Source organism: Limanda limanda, chromosome 7 (genome assembly GCF_963576545.1).
Source record: "Limanda limanda chromosome 7, fLimLim1.1, whole genome shotgun sequence".
Taxonomy (NCBI): Eukaryota; Metazoa; Chordata; class Actinopteri; order Pleuronectiformes; family Pleuronectidae; genus Limanda; species Limanda limanda.
The window spans coordinates 18,496,674-18,516,195 of NC_083642.1; the positions used below are offsets into that span (position 1 = coordinate 18,496,674).

The 19,522-nt window shown below is 40.2% G+C and overlaps 1 protein-coding gene across 2 annotated transcripts; it reads right to left on the reverse strand.

Moving 5' to 3' along the window:
* Positions 1 to 862: 862 nt before the first annotated feature.
* nadka (NAD kinase a) lies at positions 863 to 19,187 on the reverse strand. 2 transcript variants are annotated; one of them, XM_061074120.1, is made up of 12 exons: positions 19,065 to 19,187; positions 18,143 to 18,308; positions 15,645 to 15,728; positions 7,674 to 7,803; positions 7,216 to 7,324; positions 6,990 to 7,075; positions 6,666 to 6,768; positions 6,393 to 6,535; positions 5,308 to 5,407; positions 4,683 to 4,840; positions 4,305 to 4,387; positions 863 to 3,360 (listed from the first exon to the last, which is right to left on the reverse strand). In XM_061074120.1, the coding sequence occupies exons 2-12, from the start codon at positions 18,292 to 18,294 to the stop codon at positions 3,213 to 3,215; spliced, it is 1,296 nt and encodes a 431-aa protein (XP_060930103.1). In that variant the 5' UTR covers positions 18,295 to 18,308; positions 19,065 to 19,187; the 3' UTR covers positions 863 to 3,212. The 2 variants fall into 2 exon arrangements, with proteins under 2 accessions (XP_060930103.1, XP_060930104.1); XM_061074121.1 differs by lacking the exons at positions 15,645 to 15,728; positions 18,143 to 18,308; positions 19,065 to 19,187 and adding an exon at positions 11,752 to 12,089.
* Positions 19,188 to 19,522: the final 335 nt, after the last annotated feature.

Consider the following 19,522-nt stretch of genomic DNA (forward strand, 5'->3'; position numbering starts at 1 on the left):
GGAGCAGAGAGGAGGAGGTGGAGGAGGAGAACCAGGCTCTGAAGGAGGAGGTAGACATGCTGAAGGTCGGAAGGATGAGGCTGGAGGATGAGCTGATACACAAGAACCAACTCATTGTGAGTGCTACTAAGGAAAAAAGAGCTCAAAGCAACGCTTACATTGACTGCCTGGCCTTGCTCGAGGCTAAAGAAAATGAGCTGAAGAAGAGTCGGGCCGAGACGCTCGAGCTGAAGCTGCAGCAGACTCGATCTGAGAGACTGAGCTGCAGAGGGGTGGAGGCAGAGACGAGCTGGAGTAGAGAGAAGGAGGTTGTCAAGGAATACCCAGCTCTGAAGGAGGTCGACCTGCTGAAGGTTGGACAGAGGAGGCAGGAGGTGAAGCTGCAGCAGACTCGATCTTTAAAAAGCTCAGTGACACAGAGAGAGACCTGAAGATTGTTGAGAGGATGTGGAGGAGAGAGGAACAGCATCTGGGGACAGTGAAGGTCTAGAAGAAAGACTAAGAGAGGGATGTGAAGATAATGGTTTGTCCAAAATATTTTAATGATTTTAATATTGGAAACATGTTTAATCTTGGAAATAAATATTACAAGTAAGATAACGTCTACCTGTGTATGTCTTTCTAAATATAGATACAGGATTCATGGCACTGATCAATTAGCACAGTGTTGGAGTTAAACACATCAGTGTGAATGGTTTAGTGTGCTACTGTCCACAACAACACAACACTGCAACACAAGAGAACCAATGTTTCTTAAATTTTTTACAATTGGTTTTATTTATATTTTTGAATATTATTTAAATTCTCCTCAACTAAGAGGACAGAGCCAACGAACTGACTGACACAAGCCTAAGGACCGGGATGGATTCAGGTGAGAAACAGCACTTTCTCTCTGTTTTATTCAAGTGCTCTGTAAGGCAAAATAGCAGAGTTCATATTAGAAACATTCACAAACCGACTGATACAAAAGAGGCTCTTAGAGTTACAGAAGTGAAAAGCACTTTCAGAGAAGAGTTGCCAGAGCTGAGAAGAACCAGAAGTTTCACTGGGACCAAACAGATCAGAGCAGCGTTGGAATCAGAACGGGTCTTGTGGCAGTTTCCACTCTCACACATTAAATTAACTTCATGTGAAAACCAGACTGTTAGAGTAACTTTGGCTTTATTTGATTATTTCAGTACTTGACGGTACAACAAGTACTCTTCTGACCAATTACAAATGGCAGAAAAATGTAGTTATAGAATCAAAACTTGTCTTCATCAACATAGCAGTAACATGTAAATAGCTTTTTAATGTAAAAAAAAAAGAAAAAAAAAGCAGGTACCAAATAGATTTATTTTCCGCAAATACACATTGTAAACTGGTTAATAAACATCTTATTGAAACATGGCTGTATGTACAGGAGTTAAAGGAATGATTGCCTTTCAGAGCTCGCTTGGTCCGCTGGATAGTCTCAACAGGTCGACTCCACAGTTTCATCTTTTTAACCAAACACATTATGTTGAGCCAATTGACTATATACTGGTAAATATATATATATTAACATCTACACATGATATCTGTTAAGATATGAAAGGTAGGCCACCTCAGCTGAGGCAGACAGGTAGCAAACTGAGAAGCAAGGATGCACCAAAGTCTGTTATGATCAGTCCCTGGACAAACACACAACACCACCCACAACCCACAGACACCATCTATAAAAACTACACAGAGATCAGCTATGGCTTTAAAAGACATTTTTAAAAATGTTAAAAAGATGCTGAAGACACCTGAACTATTGTCTCTTTGCCTGGAATGAGTCTCACTCAACATTTTGTCCAACACACTCGACGACACAAAAACATTCTGCAGACAGCGAGGACAAAAGTCGTCATGAAGCATCAGAGAGAAAATGCACAAATCTGTGCACGTGTGATTCTTAAAAAATTACCATGATGTAAACCTTGAAAAATTATATTTCTATACATTAATGATACCAGTGTTTAAGGCACAGTCTGTACAGTTGGGCCACGATTGGCAAGTAGATGTGTGAATCAAGATAAACCTACATGTTGTGTAAAACAAACAGTTTTCAGTTTTTCCTGATTTGACGAACAGAAAACAGGTTTTAACTGATTCTTTTTAGAGAATTTTCCACAAAAGTGAAACTCGTCCTTCACCTCTACTGAGAGAACATCCTGTTGTTGTGGCTGTGTCCCTGCCGTCTGTCTCAAAGATTAGAAAGTGCAAGAGCAGACTTGATAACGCCCCCCAGGAGCATCGTAGTAACTCTCATCCTCAACTGTCCCGGTGTGTTGCAGTCCAAGATCATCCCATTAGAAAAAAGGCAAAACTTTTTCAAAACACAACTGGGGACAATCCTGGACTGACAGTGATTCCAAACTCCATTCAAAAAAATAGACTATTTTAATGAGCTCACACATCAGATCCTGAGCCTTTAGGGAACTTTTGACTCCTCATCACCGCTGCATATTTCTAAATTCAGGCTGTGCAATCCTGAGTCTCTGACTTTCAATGATCAGATTTGTTTACTATGGAGCCCCAAAGAGTTCAAGAAATAGTTTTTGTAAATAGTTTTGTAAGTTAAAATAACATTTAAAAAATGAATTGTTATATTATACTTTATAATTTTACTTTCATGAAGTTTATATTCAATTTTTGCTTCAGCGATTTTCCAAATTTTGTTCTTAGTCACTCACTTGAAAGTCACTTTTCAAGACAACCAAGTTGCAGTTTCAGCCAATCACAAGTGTCCGGTCTCAGCCTCAACATTGCAATTAGCACACACCTTCATTATAATTTACATTAAACGTGGCGAAACAAACAAGAATGCTGGAAGAAAATTTGATAGTACAGTAATGATCTTGAATTGTTTCAGTTTAACCATGATTTCTTATTTTTAAAATGCCTTATTTATCTAGTTTGATTGATTTTCACTGAAAACTTTGGGGATTTCATAGTTTTCCTGTTTTTTCTCACACTTTCATTCTGCCAGACTTAAACATGAACCGCAGTCAAAGTTATTTTTAACCAATTATTATAACACAACACTTTATGGAGTCAAATTAATTTGAATGAGGGGCGACGTCGTAGTGACTATTTGAATTGAGTTTGGTGAGACTTTTAAAACGGCACAGAGCGCGGTCGAGTTAAGACAGGACTTTGGAGTCATGGAGACCTTGGGAAAGACCCTGTAGATCCCGGAGCAGGCCTCAGAACTCCTCGTCCTCCGAGCTGAGGTAGTTCTGCTTCTTCCTCACGTTCCAGTGTAAACACTGTGCCAGGCTCTCGAACCAGTCGTTGACCGGGTCCCGGAAACAGATGGAGGGCACAGGGAAGCAGGAAGTGGTGATGGTAATACTGGAAGAGGGATGGAAAAAAGTGTGAGGGGGCTTTTGTGTTGCAAAGGCCAAACCCAAAGGAAAGTACAGGTATTCATAATCATGAGAACAAAGAAGGAGGTGTCGACACCAGATGCAGCAACACAACTTCCCCCTGTAGCAACACTGGCTGTTTGTTGAAATATGCTTCAATAACTCTAAATGAAAGGCAGACGTTTTACAAAAAGCAGGAAGGTGATTATCTGTGGATGAGTTTCACAAAGGCCTTTAGCCCGTTAAGCAGGTTGAAGAGGTTACGTAACAAAGCCTGCAAGTGCTGAGGGATTTAAACTTATTATCCATATCACATATCCATTTTTCCCCTCAACTCTTCTTCAACTATTATATCTAGAGATATTCCAATACCGATACCAGCATCTGAAATGCCTCTGATTCTGCCGAAAATACCAGGATCAGTGAATACACAAATCTATGTATCGATCCGATACCACGTTAGAGTATGTTAGTTTTACCAGCATAAAACTAAAACCTTCTTTTCCCACAAATCACTTCTTCTTCACCGCTCGAAAACAGCAGGTGCTCTGTACTGTCAGTGGCAAGTCCTGTTTTTAGAGCGGTGAGGAAGACATGATTGTAGACTTAGACAGAGCTAGCTTATATGTCCGATATTTGCTAATATCTCATTTGCAATTCTTGTGTTTTATTTGTGTTGTTTTTCAGTTCCGCCTGTCAAACTGGATAATTACAGAAGTTCTGTGAGATTCATTCTCTGTATATGTTTTTCAAAGGATTTAACCTGGGCCACGCCAAACAACAATGATGGCATCAGCACTGCTTTTACTACTATACAGAGCTAGTAGCAAACGGGTCTTAAAATAAATCCATGTTTCATAATCTGAAAGGAACAATGGCTACTAATATGTCAGTTCATTTTCTTTAATGGAGTGGTGTATGTGGACTAACCTGTCTCCATGGCAGATCTCTTGTCTCTTCCTTCCATCAAATGACACCCAGGCTGTGTTTCTGGCCTCACGAGACAACATGATCTACATTGGAAATAAATATACAAGCAAATATTGTGATTTGTCCAGAAAATGTTCTGCTGCATTCTTACAGCGGCGCACTCGAAAATCATCTTTTAAGTTCTCACATACAGCGCCCCCAAAGAAAATTTCAGAAAAATATCCGGACCCAAGTCTGAAAGCAGCTAAGGCATATATGTAGCATCTTCATCTAAGTTACTATAAATGCTAATTATTAAGGGAGAACCGCCACAAATTGAGATTTCAGTGAAAACAGTTACACCTCTGTGACTCAGTCAGACTCAGTGGGTGTAAATACCTTGAGTTCCACCCCTGCAGGCACCACGATGGGTCTGAAGGAGAGCGAGTGGGGGCAGATGGGGGTGATCATGATGGCTGGGACATTGGGATGGATCATGGAGGCTCCGGCTGCCACAGCATACGCTGTACTTCCTGTAGGTGTAGATACTATCACACCTGAGGACACACGAACAAAAACTGTATGAAGACACAATACCACGACTAGAGGCATCAAAAGTGTTATTGAGAGTTTTTTTTCACAAAAAAAGTAATTTACAATATTATAAATACTTTTTATTTGTTAGTATCAGTGTCAACGTCAGAGTTCCAAAATATCACTCTTACAATAAGTCTTGGGTAGGACTATACTTATTAACACATACAAAATTATCTGTTGATTATTTCTTTAAGTGACAGATTCATTGTTTAGTCCATGAATGTAAAAGTTTACTATTCCGTATGAATCCATATCTGGTTTAGAGTCGGATTTCACAATGAACAGGGTTCCTGGAAAGGAGAGTTCATCCTTGACATCCTCAATAACATACAACACTGATCTGATCTATCTGATCTGATCTCTGTGTCTTAGGCGTTTACATTGTCTCAGACCCTTGAACTGAAAGACAGATGATCGGCCCACTCACCATCTGCCTGCACTGTGGTAATGAGGTGTCCGTCCAGGAAGAGGTCGACATTGGAGAGATAGGAGGAAGGTCCTCTGTCCACCACCACCTCGTTTAGTACCTGTCATACACACACACACACACACAGAAAACAACATATTCACATAATTACTTTTGCAGAAACCAGTTTGGACCAGAAGACCTTGCTTGACACACAGTGTGAAGGAGAGTAACTTAAGTAAGAAAGAGAAACGATCGCTGATAACGAAGGTTTTGCATGAGAATGTGAGAAAACAAATGCAGTGCCTTTCAATTTTGGCTTTGCCTTTGGGGTGAAAGGTGCATCATGGTCCAGACGAAGGGGCCAAAATAAGGTCTGGACCAAAGAGGTGGTCTCGGCCTGGATTAAATGAACCTTTGGTCTGGATTGTTTCTAGCATTAAAATAATATTTTGGATATTTTGGATAGTTTGGACCAATTGCTGTGAGTTGAGACAACATTAAGTAGAAGAAAAAGCAGTGGAAGGAGCTCCCGGGATTGCTCGAATTGTTTGAAAGATTAGGATGTTCATTTTTGGTTCTGTTCATTAGACCAGTGTGAAGAACTGCGCTTAAAGTTGGTGATGCTGGTAGTAAAACCATAACGATATAAACCGGTTTATCCAGTTAGGCTTATCAAACAGATGTCAGACAAACGTCCATCTACGACACAATTAATGTCACGTATAGGCAGACACAGTCCACACAGGTGATAATGACAGGACGTACGTATGTAACACAAAAGGTCTTTGGTCCGCTTCCTAACCTACACATGCACCTCCCCAGGAGCAAGTAGAGAGGAACTGCAGAGTTCAGTGCATGTTCGAAAGCAGCTCTAATGACTGTTTGCTCATGGAAGTCTTGAACAACAGGTTTAAAGCCCACAGGCGACAGCAAAGTCATTATGATGACATCACATGTTTGAGCTGTTCTTCTCAGGGACATTTTCATAGTCTGCAGAGAAAATATTTTTTACTGTTGTTGTTACCGTGGATGTTATTTGCCTCCAACCACTCCACTTAGTGGTGGTTTGTAAATCCTCCAACATGAACGGATGAACATAATACCTGATACTGAATGGCTTTGCGGCTACTTTCATTGTCCCCATTGGTCAGGATGATGCCCTTTTCGTCCACTCTGGCCTTCTTCTCCCAGTTCTCTTTAAGCACCTTCACTTTCAAGCGACTTCGCAGGACAAGGGCAGCGTTACCTGTAAAGAATACACATGTATTTAGATGGTGTTTTCTTCTGTAAAGGAAAACTGGAGCACAACAAAAACGTTTTGGAAGCTGAGCAGGCAGTTTAATGTTGAAGAAAGATGGAGGCTGAAGATTCAATACCTTCAATAATTTGGGTGACCTGAGACTGGTAGCTGTCGAATTTAAAAGGTGTCAGGAAGCCTAGGGAGCCCAGGTGGAAGGCCATAACTGGTGGAACGCTCTCCTTCAAATAACAGAGGAACAGAGATTTATTTATACAGCACATTAAAAACAACAGTGGTTGAGCTAAAGTGATTTACAATCATGGAAAAGAAAGACAACACAAGCATGGATAAAAATGTAAGGACAGTAAACTGCTTAGATTATAAGGTACAAAAAGTTACTTTATACCAGTAAATGTGCAAAACCACATGGGATGTTGTTTAAGTGTCAGCTGTTAAATACCTGGAAAAGCGAAGATGCATACAGCAACGTTCCATCTCCACCAAGACAGATGATGAAGTCTACACGGTTTGAGATGTCGTCAAGATCTTGGAAAGAAAACCCAGAAAACAGTCTATAAATCATTTAAATATCTTATAGAAAACTACATATGATTTTGTTCATATACAGTGTTATATATATATATATATGTGTGTTAATCACAATATAGACAGGCTGGTTTTCATACCCTCTCTAAAAGTGCAGAATTTCTTGGTAATGGCCCCAAAGTTTTCATCTCCTGAAATGGCCGGGTCGTCCAGAACTTTGTTTTCTACGTAAACAATCATGTCTTTCACCTGGAGCAACACAAAATCATACATGGTTAGTTATGTCCTCTGCAGCAATTTTTTTCAATATCTATATCCATGCCAAGAATAAAGTGGTCGGTTGACCTAATGTCCTTTTTAACTGGGAATATTTACAGTTCACTCTCAATGGATGACAGATATTTTATCCATAATAGCACATCTACGGTTAAGTCTTCGGTGTAATCAAGTCTTAGCAGCACCGATGGGAAAAGAAAATATAGTTGTAGAACGAGTGTATTCAGGAGATGTGGTCAGTTGCAAGCACAGAATTTAGCTGGATTTCAACCTAACGCCCGGGACAGTTGACTGTTAAGGGCAGAACAGTTTATGATCATACCTCTGTGAGGAATATGCAGAGCTCTTTGAAAGGCTGAAGCAGACTGGCATCTCGGATCTTCTTGATGACAAGGACACTTTTTGGTGGCTTGTTCCACGTCAGTCTCTGGCTGGCGGGGTCCTGAATGTGCCTGAGCAGACAAGCACATAAAACAAACATTTTTTCAATGAAGGGTAAAACAGAATCAACAGTCAAGTCGTGATTCTCCAGGAGAAAAAACCCATCCAATTCAAAGTAAGACCTGAGCCTTGTGCCTCAGAATTCTGCTGATGTAAGATCTGTCATAACCAGGCCTGCTTAGTCCTGATCCAATTAGAGACATCGGCTTAAGTCTAACTCTGTTGCCACATAGTGTACTGTATGGCTGACCCCCATGTGTCAGCTGCAGGGCCGTCACCTTAACTCCTGACAGACACTGTGGGATATTAATAGCACAACGTAAAATGTTTTTACAAATAAAGACATCAGCGAAAGGCGAGATAAAAATGTGAGAGACATACATGAACCGAATGGATTCTGGGATGGACAGGGAGCCACAGGTTTGGAGGGCAAAGGTTCACAAGACCATAAACACAGAAGTCTGTTGACGTAAGCTAGTTATGGCTTAGTCTTACATACAGTATAAGATAGTTACAGATTGTACTAGAGTCAGCTTCACAAGGGTTTATTTGTGTGATGTCTGATAACAGCTTGGGAGCAGGAGTTTCCCAAATAAACTGAAATAAGCATTCACACATATTTATATTGGTTCATTGTCAGTATCCGTTATTGCACGTGTGTCACAATTAAACAGCTATAGTGATGCAAAGATTAGTCAAAACGAGAAGTAAAAAAGGTAATTCTAATAGACATGGGTCATATCTGGTGTCCTGGTCGTATACAATCTATGCGCCAGTTCGACTCTGCAGATCACGTCAGGGTGAACAAAATAACTTTAGCTGTTACACATCATCGCTGACAAGCATCATAGTGACTGTCAAGAAAAGAGAAGTAAAATGTCGCACTTTGCAAGAGAAATTAACAAATGATTAATCTTTGGTGAAGTCAAAGACAACTCAGTCATTTCACTGTGTTGAAAACAGACAACTGTGTCATTAGAGCTGGAAACATGCAGATAAACTGGATGAGTTGTAAGGACAAATGAAGAATGTTAATTTGAACAAAGTTAACATTCTTTTTGGTCGAGTGGCCAACAAGCAGCTTTCACAAGACCACAATTTGACAGAGACAAAGTTACACAGGCAAGTTCTGTGTTGAGCAAGCTGACAGCTAAGAAGACGAAACCTCATTCAGGAGGAGAATTTGTAGTTGAGTGAATTGTTGTGGCTGTGGAGCTACTTGATCCAAAGAACCATCACAGAGCGTAATACTGACATGGCACTAGATAGTGGAAACACACTGAGGTGCTTGAAGAAATTACCGGCTTTTCTCTCTGGCCTGTAATGGAATAATAGATGTAACAAATACCAGTGTGGGATCAGTGCAAAGTTTAATATAAATAAGGAATTACTGCCTTTGCAGAACAAGATTGGCATTACCAAATTGTTTTACCTAATTGTTTTGACAATGAACATGTTTTAAATATTTTATCATTTGAACAGTTTAGTGAGCTGCGACAGATGCAGCCCCGATCATGGCTGATCTATAAAACAAATTAACTGGATTGGAGTGATAGAACATTTTGCCTTCACGGTGGACATCACTAGAACACGACCATTATATCAGTCGACCAATTATACCCGCCAGTAAGGGCCTAGGTCGTTGGTAATTGAATATATCAGCACACATTAGACATCATATCCACAGATCCAACAACGTGTGATGCAGATACTGCAGAAAAATTTTCGGGGGTCATTAAGAAATGGTGAAAGCACGATAGATTCATCTCAAACAAAGAGGAAAAAAAATATTTTGTACCAAAATGTTATACTTGTCATTTGTAGGTGAACAAATATAAAATAATTAAATCAAATAATTTGACGAAAAAAATCCTAATGACATCTGAACATGCTACTGAGTTTGCAAAAACACCTCCAGGTATTTGTCGAGAGCATCCATGGAATGTGAAGTAAAAAAAAGGACCAGAGTGTGGTTGTTAAGCTATTAAACTTGGAATCAGCTGGTGAACCAGAAAAAACTACAACAAAGTCACTGAGCTGCAAAGCAACAACAAGCTCAAAGCTACAGTAGGTGCAACAACTTGAACTTACATTCCCACGTTTTCAAACTCTTTTTCCCATTCTGCTGATATGTGATGATGTTTGTAACAAGACTGACAAAAACCTGGATAACCACCTGTGAATAGCATCATCATGGTCATCTTCACTACAATTAGCATCACATGCTTCATTAAAGAGAAGTAGTTCCAGCCATCTCATTAGAGAGTTTAGAGTGATATATGATTTGAATAATGTAGTTTGGCCCTAAAAGAATGTAAAAAATTGTGAACAGGCCCCGGATAGGTAAAGTTCCCTAACCCTGAAATATACTCCTCTCATTCATTTGTGAGGAGGAAATCCAAGAAAATCACAAGCTATAGCAAACACAACATCATCTTGGTCACTTCAATGAAAGTGAATGATTTACCAATTTACTTTACTAAATCTCAACTAGCATAAGAGAGCCTCTACCTCCGCCAAGGCCCAACAGTCCCCTTTATGAAACAACATATAAATTCACTTGATCAGGATTATTGATCGGATCTTTAACAAAGTGAACACACACATAAATATCAGTCCTCTAAACATATCTGATTCTTTTCATCAAGACCCAGAATCAACGAAAATTTGTAAAAATGCCCAATCTTGCAATTATAAAAAAATGTGTACATTAATGCAGGGTTTGTGCAGCATCACTCCTCTTTTCTTCTCTGTCAAAGAACTGTCCATCTTGTACCTTAACATGTTATTTTGATGCGTCAATAAATCCCACGTCAGTTTTATGGGAATAAGACGACTAACAAGACATACGTTCTCCCATGACTTTTGCTGTAGTTTGTCAGCATCGGCTGGTTATATTAGCATCTCCACTCCTTGATAGTCCATGATAATTAAATATTTGAATTATCAGACAAACACGTTGAGAGCAACAACATGAAAGTTGAGATGATTTTTTAGCGACAAAAAAATAATCCCTCCCTCTCTAACGTCTCCTGATATGACCTACGGTATAGTGACATGACGGTGCAGGTTTCCTCTCCATCTGAGCACTGTAAGCTGTGAATGGATCCTTTCAAATTAGAGACTCAAGTTTTTGGAAATGACAACCTGCAGAGTCCAGGGAACCTGATTTAACGACATGCAACTCATATAAAAACTACATGAACAAACACAACTTTGTCTTCGAAGCAAACAAACCACATAAGGAAGAACCATTATCACATATCCTGTTCTTGTTTTTTCATTTTTGTTCATTGAAACAGTAGAATATCACCACAAAATATCTATATGTATGCAATCAAGCAGAGAAACACCAAAAACCAAAGCTTTAGATGATGCCAGAGATGATAAACAAAAGCAGGCATCAGGTTGTATTGTATCTAGAAGTTAAGAACCGTTTTAAAGTTGGGGGTATACACATCTCCAAAATCGACTGAAAGACTCAAACGTGGTTGATTACTAAAGGTAACTGAAACTGTGAGAGGCCGATTCTCAAATACAGGAGACAAACATTAGCATTTGAAAAGGCAACGACCTGTGATCTATTCAATGTTTTCTCCTCTGACCACCTCAAAGCATCCGCAGCCGGATCACAGATCAAACAGAACCAGACAAAATATGAAAACATGCAAACACTGCCACTTCTAAAGGCCTACAACAACCAAATAATTGTATGTATCTTAAATTTAAAAAATCCACCTTGCTCCCACCTGCAAACTCAGAGACATATACACCATTATAAATGAATATAAACAGTCCAAACAAGGAAAACAACATTCTGTACTCTGTTCAAATTTGGCAGCACACTCTAGTTGGCAGTAATCCTTGCACTGTCTGTGTTTGCCAGTTAATATTTCACCTGTGAAACAAGCTCACTGTGTTGAGAAAGATTCATGGAAGATGGAAGACACGGCTCTCACCATTTCCACACTTTGTTGTCGCTCTGGTTTGCAGACAAGTCCTGCAGTTGGTTGAACTTCATGAATGCGCACATGAAACACAGGTGCGACTTCGGGTTTCTCTCGGAGGGAGTCTCAGTCAAACAAAACTACTCATCGTGCCTCTAACAAGTTCCAGGAGCGCAGTCCCTTTCCTTTCTGCATCCAAGCTGTGACTGTGACAGACTGAGTGAGTCTCTCTGTGCAGCGTGGTCAGGTTCCAGAGTCAGCTTCATAACCCTCAGGCTGGATTCCCTCTGTTTACATACGTTCCCGTCAGGACTCAACACTAAACCTTCCCGGTGCAGTGCGCTGCTGAATTAAAGCTCTAGCTCAACTTAAGGTTGACTTTATCCCAGCCTCCGCCCCCTCTGCTGATCTGAACACGCCCACTCTGGGGGAAGGGCTTTCCTCATTGGCAAGGTGTGATTCCGTGAAGCGTCAATGATGACACGGCTGTACCTAAAACTACTTTATCCATGGTGATGAAAGGTATTGTATACCTCAGTGAGTGATGTATTGTTCCAAAATTGTTCTGGGTAGGTCTTCGTAAGTATCTGTCAGTTACATAATAATGTCAATGATTACACTCACTGACTGTACACAGACAAAGGGCCCTGAGCTTCACGTCACTTTTCAGGAAGAGACGCTGAGGTCTAGGGACCTGCAGGAGGGGGAAGTCCAGGGTGACAACATGAATATGTGACTAAATTATGTAACTATTTATTAAGGGAATACAACAGGAAGTGATTTAGCTTCCTGATGTTTCTTTATTGTGATCCTAATGATGTATTTACTTTATCTGAGGAAGATAAACTTTAGTAGCTGAATAATATGTTATCCTCTGTTCTGAAAGAACTGTGTAACAGTGTAATAAAGCCCCTTTTTCACTGGTCACTAACACTAACATCTGGCTATTGTCTGCAATTGGAATGGATACAATCAGCATTGACTTCCGGGTCAGATGACGTATACACTACTTCAGCAAGACAGCGAGATGCATTTGTGGCTCCATAAGTTGAGTAAAACTTGTCTCTCTCGCTCTTGTGCACTTTCGCAGGGGGAGGTACATAGAAACAGCTGTTTGTTGCAGTGCCCAGTATCAGTCTCATTGGCCGGTGTGTGTGTGTGTGTGTGTGTGTGTGTGTGTGTGTGTGTGTGTGTGTGTGTGTGTGTGTGTGTGTGTGTGTGAACATTTGTGTGTAGAAAGAGTTGGTTGTATGGAGAAGATGCAGATGTGAAACAGGGAAGGGACAAATAAACTTAACATTGCCCTGACATTGGCCTATAGGCGATCACTCTGATCATATAGTCGATCCCTTAGATCCTCGTCTGCTATGACAACACTGACAGTCAGAGCATTTCTTTATATAGCAGACAAAATAAAAGAGTATCTGGTGTCGTAACAGTGATTGCTTGGTTCTGTTGAGTTCAGGGCGTCGGTGAAAGGTGCAAATGTCTCTCTGAAGTTGAAAAACAAATGCTTTCCAACAATAATGTCCCAAGATATACATAAAAACAAACAACCACACCCTTCAACAGAGAAAGAACAAGTGTCCAATGACAGTTTCTACTCTGAAAGGATAAAACAGAAACTACTTTACATTGATATTTGGTCCCATGTCACCTCTTTCTTTGCTTAATTTACTAAAACATCATGTGTTTTGCCTGCCAGTGAGAAACGTGCATATTTCTCTGCGGCCCTAGGTCTTCCCCTATTTCATTTAGGAATAAGTATAGCCTGGTTTACTACTTTTAACCTGTCTAGCAGCTTTGAGGAAGATAATCCTTCAACAACTGTCACCTAAAGACAAACAGCCACTTATGTGACGACGGGAGTCAAAGGTCAGTAGTCTAATGAGGCTTTAATTGGAAAACACGGAGTCTTTCATATCTCAGCCAACTAATGGATTATGTAGATCAGCCAGGATGGTGCTGATAAAGCTCTGATAATTTGATCATGATCATACACATCTGTTAGTGAATGTAAGGAGATTTATGAAGGTATTTTGCAGGGTTATTGAAATAAATCCCTTTACATTAGATCTAAAAGGATCAGCAAGTTGTTCGCTCCACACTGTACTTACCTCCACCAGGGTTTTCCTCCGTGTTTGTTTGTTTGTTAGCAGGCGATGGATTAGCACAAAACCGGGGGCAGGATGTGATTTGTTGCAGATCTAAATAAAAATCTGGATGTAGTGAATTTGAATGGGGTTTCATAGGTGGTTGGTTGGGCCCTTGTGGAGGCATGAGAGTGCTCTTTATATAAATAAATCGCTGTACTGCATGTCACCACTAGGTGTCACACTTTACTCAGCTTCAATTCAATCTGCGTCAAATCTGAAATTTTTCATATTGGAAAATTTTTGTTTTATCTAGGAAAATGTCTGTCATGTGTCCTCTTATTCTGAACCCCAAAAAACACATGAACTTTCTAGTTCCTCATCGGATTTTGGTGTAGCCTCAGCTTGGCGGTAAATTGCACACGACTCGTCAGATGCTAATGATTTTTTTAGTCAGTTAATAAACAGATACAATGTTGATCACAATGTTGCTTACTGGTAATTAAAACAATTTGGATTTAGCTCCCTGATGTTAGCTACTTTTTCCATTTATCAGAAACTGTCATGATGACACATGTCCGTTCTATCGGTTCATATCAAAATATTTGGTTTAGGCTCTATACTGAACAATACAGATTGTATTGTTCTTACTGTTTTTGACCTCATCTTGATCCTTTGAGGTATTTTGGAAAAAGCTAGTAAGTGAACCTTGAGTTAAGACGGTGTTGACAAACTATGAATGAACATTCAACCTTTAATATATTTGTGGATAACAAAACAAAATGTTGTTTTTACTTTTATAGCTCAAAAAATTGGTTGCGAAATAATAATCTCCAGATAATGACAACAGTTCATACGGTTGTGTCCACAATGTGTATATAACTAACACGCCAACCTACCACTCATGAACAACTGAGTGGAAATCAATGAAAAAAAATCATGTTAGAAATAATGCATGTTCTTTTCAGAGTTCAGAGGATATTATGTGTGCTGGTTTATAGGTTAGCTACAACATAAAAATACACCAAACAGAAATGAGCCAACGATCAACTGAACGGGTGAAAAAACCCTCAATATGCACTATTAATAGTTAATTTAAATAATTATATTAATATGTATGTAATATGATGATAAAGGGGGCAGTTAAGCTTGGCAGAGGTATGTGCTCTTCAAATGTTGGGATTTAGAAAAACAAGCTTGACGGGAGAATGTGCAGACTTGTACGCTAGCGCTGACCGAAGCATGCAGACCATTTGGAGACGGGAAAATCACGATGCAGACGTATGAGGGTGAACTGAAGCATATTATTGATCCATTTCATCATTTAACATTAAAACCAACAGAGTTAGTCGTGCTTATGTTCCATAAGAAGTTACAATTGATAACAATTGGTCCCCAAGATAGTTTAATATTCATGAGGTGCTTTTCATTGACCATTTAGGGTTGAATGTGGTCATGTACAGGGCGGAATATGAGGCAGATCCACGGACAAACGTTTCCAGTTGGATGGTTATATATAAAGTGAACATTTCCTTTAGATGTGCGTGCGCACCATTTTATTAATCGGAATTTGTGAATTTCTGTATTACATTTTCGGTGCGTGCATACACTTTTAGTATAAATCCTATGCACTGTTGATGAGGATTGAGGCCCCTGGTGTTGACATCAAGAACTAAAGGTTTCAGTATTGCAGAGACTAAACCCTCACAACAATGCAAAATCATACATTGAATCATGACTGCAACACATTAAAACACATCCGTAGAAACACTTAATATATTGTTTTTGTTAAGTTGTTTTTGTCCAACTTACATGACTGTGTGTGGATTCTGGAGCATGCATGCCTTTGGGCCAAACGTAGTCACAGGGCTTGGTCCATGAAGTGACTGAGCTCTCCTAAAAGACACAAAGGCATGACAGACATACAGGTTTAACTTACAGAAAGTTCTGGACAAGTTTATAAATGAAGACCATCATTTATTTTAGAAAAACACAGTGACTTTAAAATGGATGTTATTTAAAAAAAAGAAGTGAAAGTTCAATTTGATTTCAGGTGCAATGTATAAGACAGTGACTGTGTTCACTGTGAGCTGCACAGTTTGTGTTCTGCATCCTTATTGGCTGATTTACTGTCTCTAAAATTCCCACATTTTTAAACGGAGAAAAAAAGAGAAGTGAAGAAATGAGTTCATACGCTGTGAGAGAGTTGGTAACCCTGGTTACCCAGCTATAACAAAACCACCAGTCTAACATTTGAATGTAATCAACTGTGCAGCCGTCTGTGACCTTTCATAGTGAACAACGGGTCTGGGATTAGACACTGTACCAGACTGTATTACACAATAGTCAGCAAATGTTAATAATCCATTGTGAAATATTGAAAAACAAACACAGTTCTATCTGTCCTACCTGCGGAGCAAACACTGCGTCAGTCAATGATGAAACAAACCCCAACAGTTTTAACAACCATTAACACAATCGGATCACATGTCCACAGGAGGGCTGCTCTGTGTCACAGGTCACTGACACCGAGCTGTCAAGCAAAACAAAATGGCTGACCACGACCACAGAAGCTTTTGCGCCGCATCACAACACTTGGCCGACAAATCCTCTTAGCAGTCTGATTCAGTGAATTCACCATCTGCTGTGTGCAGGTCCTTAATGCTGCATTCATCGATATCTTCATATTAAGAGCGAATGAAATGTATGAGGCTGGACAAAACAAATGTTTTGTTAACAAAGGCTGTTGGCAAGTGTTGACTGTTGACTTCTCAGTTATAAACCAAGACAGGTTTGTGCTGTTTGTGCTGTGTGTGTGTGTGTGTGCTGACTTGATCCCGTCACTAAAAACAGTTCATAAATCTGCTCTATAGAGAATTCATTCACTTCATATTCCGATTTCAGCCAACCCTTTCTGTCAAATGTCACAACAACAAGAAGTGTCATGAACAAAGGGGGAAAAACGTAACACAACATTACTTGTGGGCGTGTGTTTCAACATCCTGGAAAAATGTAATTTCTGGGTAGCTGTTTATTTCCCCAGTTCCTCATAGGTAATGGGGACAGAGCAGAGTGGTGGTTTATTGACGCTGTTGACAAAGGTGCCTGTTCTTTTACTTCTCTTTGTGAGAAACTCTATCAGTGTTGCAAACCACACCCAGAGTGAACAAACATTTCACCCTCAAAGTTTCTACTTCCTTGAAGGGATTTGTGAAGTAAATAAACTACAGACCTGTCTCTCTTCTTCCCTTTCTTTCCAAAGCTCTGGAGCTATCTTTAATCAACTCTCTTCTTGATCCTCACCAGTCTGGTGTCCAGGCAGGCCACTCAACTGAGACTGCCCTCAAGACCGAGCTACTTTTACTTTCAGGGAAAGGCTCTCCCAACATGACCTGATTATTACCTTTGACAATTCCATGGTAGACCACACCCGGATTGCTAGGAACCTGGGTGTGACACTCGACAGTAAACTCCTTTACAGACACATCATATCATATCAGTATCGGCGTCTGTGTTTGTCAATAAGAAAATCGAAATTTGAGAATAAAGGCATTTTTGTTTGTTTACATTTCACATAAAAGGGTCCAAGAGTTGAATTTATGTTGTCTGACTATCCTGTCATCACATAATGCAAAACTGACATGACCTATTGATTTGGTACACAACTGAAGACATGTCCCTAACATCTACTCGTGGTTGGTATTAATTAGTGCGGTAGAATGTTTAAGGGATATTCTCCATCTTGTCCTATGTTCTAAAATGGTAAAGCGTTTGGTTTAAAAAGGCAAAGAGGTAATGGCGTCTGATCTACTGAGCGGGCTTTCATTTACCTTTAGCCTCAGTGTACCCTCAAGTTTGGCCTGTATCATTGATAACAAGGCCAAAACACTTGATGAGGCTAAGGTTCACAACTCAAGGTATGTCCATAACACCCGCTGGTGGCCACTAACACCTGCTAACATCTACTGGTAGTTAACAAGTAGTAACTTAAATTGTGCAGAGGACCATCAAATGTACGAGGCGTATTCACCATCTTGTCCTATATTCTAACATGGATATTAAACCATGGTACTGAAATGTAAACACAGACATATTTGCTGTAAGATTAGTTCACATTAAGTCCATACGTAGATTTGACTGAAGGCTGATTCCAAATCTACCAGTGAGACCAGACTCATCAGTAAAAATGTCCATGTGGTCCTGGTTCGGATCATGCTCTCGGTAAGGATGGATATAGTAACATGTAGTTATCTAACGCTTCACACAATAACAGGTTTATCACCACGTGTGGGCCCCCCTCCCAAACCCACCTGTGGTCGGAGGAGCTGCTGGCCGACGAGGTGCTCAGGCTGCGGGCCTTCCTGTTGCGTCGAGCCAGATTGCGGCGGGCGACCTCCCCTCCATCACAGGTGGAGCAGCAGTACGGAGGAGTTTCCACTCTCACCTCCTCGCCACTATCCATTACAGACAACCAGGCTGCCAGTGAACAGACAGAAACGTCGATGAATCATAAAAGGTGGGAGTTAAATGTGAACAGGCCAAAAATCATTGGTCACATTAGTTCTACTAGTAGACCACCCTCATCAGAACTTCTTTGCATATAAGAAAAGCTGCTCCAAACTCCATAGAAAATGAATTGATGCTTCATGAACACGGATATACAACAGAACATTATTTCACATGCAGTATAAATCAATAAACAAGAGTTAGTCTTTTATTCAGCATTTGTACTATTCACATATTGATTCACGTTTTTAACACAAATGTCCGTTTGACGACTCTGCTGTATGACACAGACACAGTTCTGGATTCAACAAGTATGTGTCAATGATAAATGAAGTTCTGTCCATTTTTTTGACAAACTGAACCCGAGTTGTCAAGCAGTCCATTGGTGAAGTTGTTTTAATCTCAGGTAAATTATATTCATGTTTTAACAAGTTCCATCGCGTGAGGTTACCGCAGGTTAACTAGAGAGATAACAAACTAACTAGCTTAATCTTGTGTTGATCATGTCATGGCTAACGGAGGCTAGCAGTCTGAAATGACCTAGCTTTGTAAACACACACATTTGTCCAACAGTCAAACTATTGCTAAACGTTAGCAAAGATAAGAGCTCACTCGACACCGTTACCTAATAGCGTTAAGCTAGTTAGCGAGCTAAGCTGCTAGTTAGCGGCGTACAGCGGCACACAGCGCCTTTATCAGCCACTGCCAACGTTGTGTGTTACCCACAGCGTCCCGGCGAGACCACACGAAGCTGGAGCAGAGAGCAGCACGATTCACAGCGACGCCATCAGCAGTCAGGGAGGTTACACCATCTTAACGGAGAGCTGTCAACAGCCAGCGCTTCACTTCCTGACACCGGCCGACCAATCACAGCGCCGCTGACCGCCGACGTCATATTGGAATACCTCACCGAACTGGGCAAAACAAAAAGATGGAAGTTTTTAGGAGAAAGGCGAACATGTAAACTCACAGAATGGTGCATTTATGATTCCAAGATGTGATCTTGTCAATTAATAAGTATTATTAATAACAGCCACTCGCTGTGCATTGTTTGTCACAGACATGCACGTTTAAGTGCAGAGGAACGAGGTGACTGAAATCTGTCAAGAGCCTGGCAGAGTACCATAATAATAATCAATTATCGAACCATCTATGAATATTTCAGATAAGCATGGGGATTTCTC

Bases quoted from the DNA above. Each gene is read 5' to 3' on its own strand.
- nadka (XM_061074120.1), bottom strand. From the start codon at position 18,294: ATGGATAGTGGCGAGGAGGTGAGAGTGGAAACTCCTCCGTACTGCTGC. The intron at 7,325-7,673 runs GTATGATCATAA...GTGTTGCTCCAG, and splicing joins TCTGCATATTCCTCACAGAG to GTGAAAGACATGATTGTTTA. The intron at 4,841-5,307 runs GTGAGTGGGCCG...GTGTGTCCTCAG, and splicing joins TACCACAGTGCAGGCAGATG to GTGTGATAGTATCTACACCT.